The 12,081-nt window shown below is 43.1% G+C and overlaps 1 protein-coding gene across 1 annotated transcript; it reads left to right on the forward strand.

The window, feature by feature from the left end:
- Positions 1-3,559: 3,559 nt before the first annotated feature.
- LOC123315898 lies at positions 3,560-5,527 on the forward strand. The gene is made up of 4 exons (XM_044901801.1): positions 3,560-3,715; positions 3,826-3,939; positions 3,985-4,374; positions 4,612-5,527. Exons 1-4 carry the CDS (start codon positions 3,560-3,562, stop codon positions 5,377-5,379), a joined length of 1,428 nt encoding a protein of 475 aa, XP_044757736.1. The 3' UTR covers positions 5,380-5,527.
- Positions 5,528-12,081: the final 6,554 nt, after the last annotated feature.

Genomic DNA, 12,081 nt, shown 5'->3' on the forward strand with positions numbered 1-12,081 from the left:
TTAATGGTTATTGTGTGTTTTATTTTTCTCCCGAATAGAGTTTTTAAGATATTTCAGAGATAGGGGACTGTCCGAACTTCATGAACATCTGACCCCTGGACATAACTTTCTCTGACTGTAGCTCCTGGTCACCTGTGGGATACCACCTACAGGTTCCGAGTGTCCTCAACACTTTAAACTAGAGGTGGCGCCCGAGGTTTCTATCTTCGGAGGAGAAGACGGCAACAGATGGAGACAGGAGGTCGTCACAACATCAAAATGATAACTTCGTAACGTTTCGGAGTTTATGTCAGACTCCTTTATAATACGAATTCTTGGAAAATCTTCTGAATTGAAGTTTCTCGATCGACATTTTAAAAATAGTTTTTCCTTCATTGTCAGTCAACAATTTTTTTTTCTGATTTGCTCCTGAAAAATTAGTGCAAAATTTCACACAGGAGCAAATTTTAAATTTTTTAATTGATTTTGTATCAGAGATTGGGACTGAAAACCCTGAAGAGTTTCAGAAGACTGATCAATTTTTGTCTCTAAATAGGTCCTTTCGTCTGTTTCTCAGTGTAGTATAATCAACACTACACTTTGCATCAGCTTTCTCAAAATCACAAAGTAGAGTTTTGGAATTGGTTGTTGAAGTTTGATCCTTTGTTCTCTGATGTCCCCGGTCGCACTTCTGATTATTATCATGAGATAAGAAGACAAATCGGAATACTTCGTTTCACCTGTATAAGTTTTACCACAGGTGAAACGTCCAGACCTCTAGAAATAAGAGGACGCGAACATAAAAATAATATTAAAAAATAGAGAAATTAATCGATCACAGATCGCAGATCATATTTGTTCTAATACGGGAGACCACATGATGGATTGGAACAACACTAAAATTTTAATGACGGAACCAGACCATTATAAACGAAAGATTAAAGAGTCTACGTGTATTCTATTAGATCAAGATAATAATTTAGCAAATTGTTCGGTAGGAATAGATCATATTTGGATCAATTTACTGAAGAAGGAACTGTCATCCGGTAATTTCAAAATTAAATGAATCAACGTTTCTATGCAATCTCTGTTTCTATGTATTGACAATTAATGTCAAACAAAAGCTACAATTCAGAAGATTTTCGAAAATAGATTTTTCGTCGGATGAAGGAGTCTGATATAGACGTTACCACTTAAAATTATAATTTGAACGTTATTTATTTTCAGTTCATTGTCAGGCAACAATTTTTTCTAGTTAATTTGCTCCTGACAAATTGGTGCAAGAATTTACGCAGGAGCAAATCGTTGATTTCATTTTTAATTGATTTTGTTTCAGAGATTGGGAGTGAAAACCCTAAAAAGTTTATTAAGAAATGCAGAATCCTCCCAGAATGAATTTCAATCGATATCTTATTCCAATACCCCACAGATCCGAAGTTCAAAGAGCTGTGGATAGAATGTTGGAGTGGGGAGTTATCGAAAGAGCCTTTCCAAAATACATATCTCCTATTATGACATCCATTAAAAAATTTGGATCTGGGAAAGTCTGCCTTGATGGGAGACACATCAATAAAGTAACGGAATCCCAATTTGAAGTGCCAAAGCCGATAAATCAAATAATCAAACTTCTATCAGGAAGGACAGTGTGACGAGGCAGATTTTGCCCCGCCACGAAAACGAAATTTCTTCACCTATACTTGTATAATAAGACCCATCAACCGAAATATTTTCGAAGAAAACCGTTATGTTATCATAGGGGGTCTTTACCGATTGATATTATGTCATTGTTTTCCACCGATCAGTCCCATATTTGTAGCGGAAACCGTATATGTCTTTTGTTTTCAGAATTCATATATTTTATAATTATTTCCATTCAACCGTACATTTTCTGAGTCGAGAGCGGTCTTTCAACTTGTTCAGTTTTTCCTTCTCTTCAGTTGTTTCTGTTTCTTTCCGAGCCGGCTGATTGACCGAGCAATTTGAGTGCAGCCAATGGGGAAATGAGTTACCGATAGTGGGGGACAGTTTTCCCGAGGAGTGGTACTTCTTCGAGCCCTGAGCGGAAGGTCAAGAGCGAGGTCAGTGGAGATCGAGCTGCCGAGAAATGTGCGTAAGGTGTTATTACCGTGAGTTGGAAATTACGTCAAGAACTTTGAAACTTTAAGGCAAGTCACTTGTAGTATTATTATTCCTTACGTAGTGCATACCTGAGGGCTATTTTCCGCTTTCTTTAATCCGTTGGACTGGCTGAAAATACTTACCTACCGTTTTGAACTTGATCTAGTGATCGTAGACTGAGTATAGTGCCGGCTTCCGCGTCCGTTATCCGGCCGCCGTTGGGTCCCAGGAGGACTTGGTGTTCCTACCGTATTTTTGGTGCTTATTTTGTTAATAGATTGCCGACTTCCGACCGATCAAGTTACAGGTTGACAGTTCCTTCCGACCTGCTGTCTGACTGGCAGCCATTTTGAGGACCACAGAGAGAGAGAGAGAGAGATAGAGAGAGGGAGAGAGACAGCACTGCAATTGGACTGAGACCAGCCACGGTACCGATTTCCGCCGACAGAGGGTAACAGAGAGAGAGAGAGAGACAGGGTGCACTGCCATTCGACTGAGACCAGCCACTGTACCGATTTCCGCCGACAGAGGTAGTGACTTGCCAGGATTTCAAAAGTTAACCGTAATTACCGTCTATTTCCACCGTACTCCTCTGGAGTGACCGTACAAAATTTAACCGTATTTACCGTCTATTTCAACCGTATTCTCCTGGAGAGACCGTGTTTCATCAGCCGCCCCCACACTGACCAGGACGCCGGTTGACCTCAATATTTGTTGAGACTTGTACATTTCTGTATATAATTTAATCTAGTAGGAATAAAGGACTAAACATTTATTTTGTTGCCAGTTATTTTTGCCAGTGAGAGACAGTTCCCTAAATCACTTAGAATTAGGTTTTCGTCAGAAGAGGTAGGTACTCTTTTTGAACGATTAAAAACCGTCAGAAAGCAGAGACAAAGAAGACGCTACCACCCTAGTTTTCACTGCTACCCTTCTCCACTGATCATTCAAGTCTACCCGGGCTCTCTAATTTTTGGAGATTCTGTGAGAGACGTGGGGTTCCACTGATTGCCCCACTGGCGCCCGAGCAAAGGTAAGGAGCGTCCAGGGTGAGAGAAAAAGCCCATCACATCTGGCGCCCGAGCAGGGACTTCTGCTGTGAGTAGTTCCTGTTACCGTAACCGTCCGAACCGTTTCTGAATTTTTTTTTCTTCTTTTCGAACCAAAATACTCTACACTGGCAAATTGGTAACCGTTCTTTATTTCTTGTATATATCCATATAGTACATATTGTAAAAATTTCTTCCGAGTTTTTGGTGCCGTAAAAATGGATGTCAACCGACTGAAAAGCGACGAACTTACGTGGGAGTTAGAGGCAAGAGGCTGCACCGTAGGACATACCGTTCAGGATAAGAGAGCTCAACTGAGAAGGGCTATCCATTCCGAAATTCCGTTAATACCAAGAGATGACATTGACCAGGCACAGGAAATTGGTGTTTGTGGTGCCAAGTTGTTCGACTTGATGGGAGAGATATGTGAGTTTGACTTTGCTAATAGAGACAAAGAGTTACAGCGCATAAGGAGCCGGCTATTGCACGTTCAAGGCCGACTGAGAATTCTATCTCCGGAAGTTGCCAGTCTGCTTCACAAGAAAACCGAGCTGGAACACTCCCTGAAGGTTGCTATGAGATTGCTGGAGAATACTCACTGGTTAGGTGGTATTCCAGGGAACCTGTCAGCCGGCACACCGTCGCTGATTGACCAGGAATTACCGGAGTTCGCATCTAGACTTGGTCCAGGTTTGATTCCGTTGGAGATGCAGACTTATTGAACTTGGGAGAAGAAGGTGACATATCCCGACCGACCACTCAGGATAACAGGCTGCAGCAAGACCGCCAAGAAGTTTGTAGGGTAATAAGCCAACAAATCGAACGTACTTTTTTGCAGAGTCGACCCTCATACAACCGACCGCCCGCCGTTAACCTCCCATTTACCGTTGAACCATCTCTATCAACAGACCAAACCGATGATGACCACAGACCGTTGATAACATCCCCTGAGTCCAGGCGATTAGCGAGGGAGTTTGCCGAATCAACAAGGAGAGTTTCCTTTGCGTCATCTCCTACCGTAACCGCTGGGGTGAAAGAGGTAGGAAGCGAAGTCTCAACGGCCAAGGAAACCGAACTGACGACCGAAGATCCGCCGATGAAACCGCCGAAAACTACCAATTATTCCGTTCCTACTGTTCCTGTATGGAAATGGAGCCTGACATTTGATGGGTCGACCAGTGTGACCTCGTTCCTGGAAGAGGCTGAGTATCTTGCCGAGGCTAGAAAGGTGAGCCATGAACAGTTGTTTGAGTCCATCTACGAGTTGTTACGTAAAGATGCGAGAGATTGGTACATCCCTCGAAGAGGCACATTCAGCAACTGGACAGATTACAAGGACCAACTCCGAGAGGCCTTTCTTCCTCCTGATTACGAGGAGATTCTACTAGAAGAAATCAAGAAACGCACTCAGGGAACCGATGAACGACTCTTGTTGTATGTAACTCGAATGCAAAATCTGTTTCAGAAACTGACCGTAAAGCGACCGACCGAGGAAGAGCAGGTGAATATCATCCGACGACGTTTACTGCCAGAATTGCAAACCGCCCTGGCCTTCCAAACGACTTCCACGATAGATGAACTGCTCCGAAAAGGAAAAGTTTTCGAATTGGTCAAATGGCAAGCTGCTAACTATACTTCGCCACCGATACAAAAAGGTCTCATCAACGAACCGCATCTTACTTTCCGAAATCCCTCACCGAACGTCCAACCGATCGGAATGCACCTCAGCACACTGTCCGAACCGTCCGATAAACCGAAACATGTCCAAAACTCTACAGCACGTCAGAGACAAGAGGAACCGAAGAATACCGTCCGACCGCCAACCGAAACCCAGTGCTGGAGATGTGGTGGTAAGGGCCACCTACGAGTACAGTGTAAATCGAAACCGATACTTTTCTGCTCTCGATGTGGTAAGAAGGGTATAATGTCCAGAGATTGTCAGTGTCCGTTACCGAGGAACTCCCCAAAGAAAACCTTTTCTGATAACCGTCCTATAATTACTGTTCTTATAGGAGACAGGGAGTTCCAGGCACTATTGGACACCGGATCAACCAGGTCCTTCATCAGCAGTGAAGTGGCTGCTCACTGCAAGGCCGCTAGAATAAATCCGAATTATGTTAGGGACGTTACCACCACCGTCGCTAACGGAAGTTCTATCCCGATTGAGGAAGTGTACACAGCACAGGTTCAGGTTGGAGCCGAAAATATTGAGGCTACGTGGTTGTTAGTTTGAGATTTACCGATCAGTGTAGTACTGGGAATGGATGTACTGAGAGCACACGACTTCTCCATCAATCTCCAAACCGCCGAATGCTTTCTGAATGGCAGGTCTATAAAGGACAAGCCCATGATTCAGGAAAAGCAGAATCAGAATCCGTTACCGTTACCGTTACCGTTACCGACCGAAGGAACCATTTGCCTGACCGAGGACAATGTAAGTTGCTCATGGTACAGGAGGAAATTGGCAGAGGTAAAATCGAATCCTATAGCGTTTCCCGACTACAGAATTGTGTCAGGAAAATTATACCGCCATTTTTGCGATTCCGATAATTTTACAGAGCCAGAATTGGGAAATCCCTGGAAGTTATGTGTTCCAAAAGATGACCGAAGAGAAGTCCTTCTCGAAAACCACGACCGACCGACCGCTGGACACTTGGGAATAGCAGAAACGAAATTTCGCATAGCCCGCAGCTACTATTGGCCAGGAATGTTCCGAGAAATTGCCCAATATGTCCGATAATGTAGCAAGTGTCACCGATACAAGGTTCCACAGCAGAAACCGGCAAGGAATCATTCCTATGTGGTGGAAGAACCTTGTGAAAATGACAGATTCTCCAAATGGATGGAATTTAGGCCCATGAGAACAGCTGTCCAAAGAGGTGTGTACCAGGCTTCCAAGGAAGATGGAGTGAATTCCCCAAAGCAGGAGTCAACCGGAGACCCCAAAGCATTCTTGAACATTGATAGGGAAATGCGTTCACCGAACGCCAAATTTTCTACCGAGATTGCTAACAAGGAGGGAGAAAATCACACCGAACCGAATACCGAACCGCAAGTTGCTTACCATGTAACTAACCGTAACCGATTCACCGAAACTTTTAAATTTGTCCGAACTAGATTAACACGAGCCTTCGTCCAGCAAAGTCACTATAACCTACGTCGTAAGGACTGGCGTCATAGGATTGGAGACCAAGTGTACCGAAGAGGGCAGTCCTTATCTTCCGCAGTGGACGGAGTTGCCGCCAAGGTGGCTCCGAAATATTCCGGACCGTATACCGTTGTAGACATAGTCTCTCCTGTAGTGTATGACATCAAGGATGACAGTGGTAAGGTTGTCAGACACATCCACATAAAGGACCTGAAGTCTCCTTGGATTGAAAGGTATATACCGTTAAGAACCTGATCGAGTAATTTTCCAATTTGAAAATCCGAGAAGGCTAAGTCTTCATACCGAAATGGTGGATGCGCCAACCGACAGCTATAAATTACCGTTCGAGTACATCAGGTTATAAAATAACGCAGAGGTGAACAACCCCGCAGCTTTCACAAGCTGAAACCGACAATTAGAAATACCGCAACGATACCCAGGGGGGTTGAAAGAAAAATAAAACTACGTTTTATTTTTGCCGACGAAGGAGGGGGATGTGACGAGGCAGATTTTGCCCCGCCACGAAAACGAAATTTCTTCACCTATACTTGTATAATAAGACCCATCAACCGAAATATTTTCGAAGAAAACCGTTATGTTATCATAGGGGGTTTTTACCGATTGATATTATGTCATTGTTTTCCACCGACCAGTCCCATATTTGTAGCGGAAACCGTATATTGTTATGTTATCATAGGGGGTTTTTACCGATTGATATTATGTCATTGTTTTCCACCGACCAGTCCCATATTTGTAGCGGAAACCGTATATGTCTTTTGTTTTCAGAATTCATATATTTTATAATTATTTCCGTTCAACCGTACATTTTCTGAGTCGAGAGCGGTCTTTCAACTTGTTCAGTTTTTCCTTCTCTTCAGTTGTTTCTGTTTCTTTCCGAGCCGGCTGATTGACCGAGCAATTTGAGTGCAGCCAATGGGGAAATGAGTTACCGATAGTGGGGGACAGTTTTCCCGAGGAGTGGTACTTCTTCGAGCCCTGAGCGGAAGGTCAAGAGCGAGGTCAGTGGAGATCGAGCTGCCGAGAAATGTGCGTAAGGTGTTATTACCGTGAGTTGGAAATTACGTCAAGAACTTTGAAACTTTAAGGCAAGTCACTTGTAGTATTATTATTCCTTACGTAGTGCATACCTGAGGGCTATTTTCCGCTTTCTTTAGTCCGTTGGACTGGCTGAAAATACTTACCTACCGTTTTGAACTTGATCTAGTGATCGTAGACTGAGTATAGTGCCGGCTTCCGCGTCCGTTATCCGGCCGCCGTTGGGTCCCAGGAGGACTTGGTGTTCCTACCGTATTTTTGGTGCTTATTTTGTTAATAGATTGCCGACTTCCGACCGATCAAGTTACAGGTTGATAGTTCCTTCCGACCTGCTGTCTGACTGGCAGCCATTTTGAGGACCACAGAGAGAGAGAGAGAGAGAGAGAGAGAGAGATAGAGAGAGGGAGAGAGACAGCACTGCAATTGGACTGAGACCAGCCACGGTACCGATTTCCGCCGACAGAGGGTAACAGAGAGAGAGAGAGAGAGAGACAGGGTGCACTGCCATTCGACTGAGACCAGCCACTGTACCGATTTCCGCCGACAGAGGTAGTGACTTGCCAGGATTTCAAAAGTTAACCGTAATTACCGTCTATTTCCACCGTACTCCTCTGGAGTGACCGTACAAAATTTAACCGTATTTACCGTCTATTTCAACCGTATTCTCCTGGAGAGACCGTGTTTCATCAGCCGCCCCCACACTGACCAGGACGCCGGTTGACATCAATATTTGTTGAGACTTGTACATTTCTGTATATAATTTAATCTAGTAGGAATAAAGGACTAAACATTTATTTTGTTGCCAGTTATTTTTGCCAGTGAGAGACAGTTCCCTAAATCACTTAGAATTAGGTTTTCGTCAGAAGAGGTAGGTACTCTTTTTGAACGATTAAAAACCGTCAGAAAGCAGAGACAAAGAAGACGCTACCACCCTAGTTTTCACTGCTACCCTTCTCCACTGATCATTCAAGTCTACCCGGGCTCTCTAATTTTTGGAGATTCTGTGAGAGACGTGGGGTTCCACTGATTGCCCCACTGGCGCCCGAGCAAAGGTAAGGAGCGTCCAGGGTGAGAGAAAAAGCCCATCACAACAGTTATGTCTAGTCTTGACTTGACTCACGGGTACTGGTAGTGTCCTTTATCAGAAAAATCTAAACAATACACTGGATTCATGTTGGGCACAAAGACCTACCACTTCCGCGTTCTGCCATTTGGCATAATTGCCATGAGTTCCTTTGCGCCATGTATGGACAAAGTACTAGGTCCTGCTTTTCGGGATTTCGTTGAGACGTATGTGGATGACATACTAGCGATGTCCAAAGATGTGGATGAACATGTACTCAACTTATCACTAGTCTTCCAGAGCTTAAGTGAAGCTGCCTTGACTCTTAAATTATAGAAATGTGAATTTTTCAGGTCAGAAATGGACAGTGTGTTTGTTGGGTAATAAATTGACTCTATACCCTGATTGCAAAGCAATCACATATATTCAAACATGTCGACTTTTATCACCACGGATAACAACTGGCTCTTCGGAAGTTCACGTTTGACTTGAAATATATTCCTGGACGTGAAAATATACAGGCTGATGCACTGTTACGCTATGCCTGTACAAGAATACTTTCTCCCTCAGAAAAATGTTTTATCATTTGCTCACTGAGATTTTCCCAAGAATTTTTAGAGGTACTTGAGAATATTAAACAACACCAGTTAAAAGACTCGAAACTATTCTTGATTATAAAAAAAACTGTCTGGTTATTCAAGTGAAGAAAAATTCAACAGGCACTTCTTGACTCTAAATGAAGTACTGTATAAAAGAGATAATTCAAGTGATCGGCTCATGCTGTGTATCCTACGTAAAATATTGTGTAGAGACATATGACTTTACTTTGGGACATTATGGAGTTTACAAAACTTGGTTCTTTATGCGCTCGGAAATTTGGATCACAAATCTTTACCGTAATGTAAAGAAGTTTGTGAAGTGCTGTAACCTTTGTCAAAGAACGACGTCTTGAGTCTTTTCCTCTCCTCGACTGAGTAATATTATTGCCAATAATAAAAATGATATCATTGCCCTGAACCTTTTCGGCCCTCTTATTCGTTCTCGAAGAGGAACCCAGTATCTCTTTGTGATTGTGAACCTATTCATTAAATATGTAGTTCTGTTTCCTATCAAAAAGACGACCACGCGGTCCCTCTTGACCCGACTCATGAATGACTACCTTCCTCATTATGAACCTATTGACAGGATATTAAGCTGTGACAGGATGCTTTTGAGAAAAAAAATATCCAGGCCATTTTCACGTTGCTTCGTCACCCTCAACGGACAATGAAAGAACTGGGTAGATTGTTTTCTACGTATTGTTTTCATAAACACTATCGTTAGGCATTCGAAGTGCCTACAATTCAGGAAATATTGAACGAAATGGTTCATGAGTCAACTAGATTCTCACCAAATGAACTACAGTTTGGGAAGCCTAGATTGCGGCTCTTACCTCCAGGGCTCCTGCCTTAAGAAAATCAGGTGGAACCGCCCTTCGATATCAAACTGAGGCTTGCTCCTGTCTGCTTCGACGAAGAGCAACTCGACGAGCTGGTAAGCAATTTACTCATTTCGAGGTGGGTAATTTTGTTCTTCTGAAGGCAAACAACAGTTCGTCTGCATAAGATCGGAAATAAAAAAGTTCTTGTTACTTTTCGAAGGGCCATATAGGATTAAAGAAAGATACATGATCACACATACTTGCTTGCCTCTCCTAAGGGTAACGAAGAACGTGGAGTCTTTCATTCCACACACCTCAAGCTATACACCGTTCCAACTCATACTTCTGATTAAAGCTTTCAATTCTCGATTCAATCCCTCGCATAAGTTTGGGGGGGCAAGTTGAACAGAAACATTAAAATAGTTATAATTTTCTATAACTTGTAACACTCGAAATTTTTTTATAGGTTGCCTGTGTTGAGATTATTTGCTCATCATAAGTCGATGCAGGTTTGAAATATTGGCTGGAGACCTCGGGTGATGTTGACAATTTTTTTTCTTCCTTTTTTCACTCTGCCTGGTCGATCGTATGCCACTCTATAATTGAAAACCTTGAATTCGCATTCTAAAGGTGCGTACAGACATGCTCCGTATATCGTTGCGAAACGCGTCGCGTACCTGATTGTAGACGAAGGGTTGCAACTGCGTACCGCACCTCGCCGCGATCACGGTGTAACATAATGGCATTCCGTTCGCTGTCGGTAAAAGGCTATCGCATCAAAGGAAACACGAACGCAACGTTATTGCACTGCGATTTCATGTCTGGACTAGCTTGCGAATATTTTGGCGTTCCAATCGCTCTAGTCTATTATTTTCAAGTTACGAGTGCATCAAGATGGAATGGACAGATGAAAATGCTCTTCAACTTATCAAAAATTATCGAGAAAAAGATATTTTATGGGACACGATAAATCCCAGATATTATAATGAAATTTAAAAAAATTACGAAATTGCTGCCAAGATGGGAATAACGGCGGATGAATGTAAAAAAAAACTGACAAATCTTCTATCCGGCTTGCGACGAAAAAAAGGAAAAATAAAAAAAAAATAAAGGGACAGCAACAGGTGAGTGGTTCATGAATGTTCAAAATTGTACACTTCACGAGAGGAATTAGGGTGACCGGCCATCGAATGCGAAGTTGAGCGAAGCTGAGCGTTTTCAATGCTTATATAATTGACAAGCTACGAATCGAGTGACGTAGCTGGTCATTTTGCATTGAAAACGCTCAGCTTAGCTCAACTTCGCAGTCAGTGGCAGGTCGCCCTTAAGTGGATACGAAACGTGGTTTCAATTATTCCATTATGACATCCTTGTGAAATTTTTATGCAATCCACTGATCGATTGAAATTTTAAGTCCAACAGTAATTCCTTGCCACCATATATTTTCCTATTTGTACATAATTGTGTTAGCCACCATCTCCTTTCACGAGTTTTTTTTTATTGAATAATGCATTACAATATAGGCTGCGGCAGCAACGTCCATCGTGTAGATTTTACTCAATTACTGATGGAACGACTAAATGTCGCGAACTTTTTTTGATCACGACGGTGTACGCGACGCGGTTCGGGACTTTGTTTGGTGCACCTTAGGCGCTGTTCTCACTGGAGCGATACGATAAACGATGCGACAGGTGATTCGATAAGCAACCCGACCCTGATTCGAAACCGACCTCTTATAACCGTGCAAACGTAATGGAAGCAACTAATTCAGTGCACACTGAAGCGATCGCGATACTACACCAATAAATATTGAAATCGCGTCGGCTTGAGGGATACAGATGCCGGGTCGCTTCAGCGACAGAAAGGTGATTGAGAATCAAATCGGAAAAAGTAGCATAGAATTTCGTAATTGATTGACAATTAAGCGCTTGATTTGGCTATCGTATCGCTTCAGTGTGCACTGGTGTGTTGCGAAGATAAAACTTGCATCGGGCGATAAAAGCTAACCGCGCCTTTAAAGGTGCGTACAGACATGCTCCGTATATCGTAGCGAAACGCATCGCGTACCTGATTGTAGACGCGATCACGGTGTAACCTAAAGGTGCGTACAGACATGCTCCGAATATCGTACTGAACCGCGTCGCGTACTCAAGTCTGGACGAAGGGTTGCAACCGCGTATCGCACCTCGTCGCGATCACAGTGTAACATAATGGCGTTCTGTTCGTTGTCGGTAAAGGGGTATCGCAT

Source organism: Coccinella septempunctata, chromosome 6 (genome assembly GCF_907165205.1).
Source record: "Coccinella septempunctata chromosome 6, icCocSept1.1, whole genome shotgun sequence".
Lineage (NCBI taxonomy): Eukaryota > Metazoa > Arthropoda > Insecta > Coleoptera > Coccinellidae > Coccinella > Coccinella septempunctata.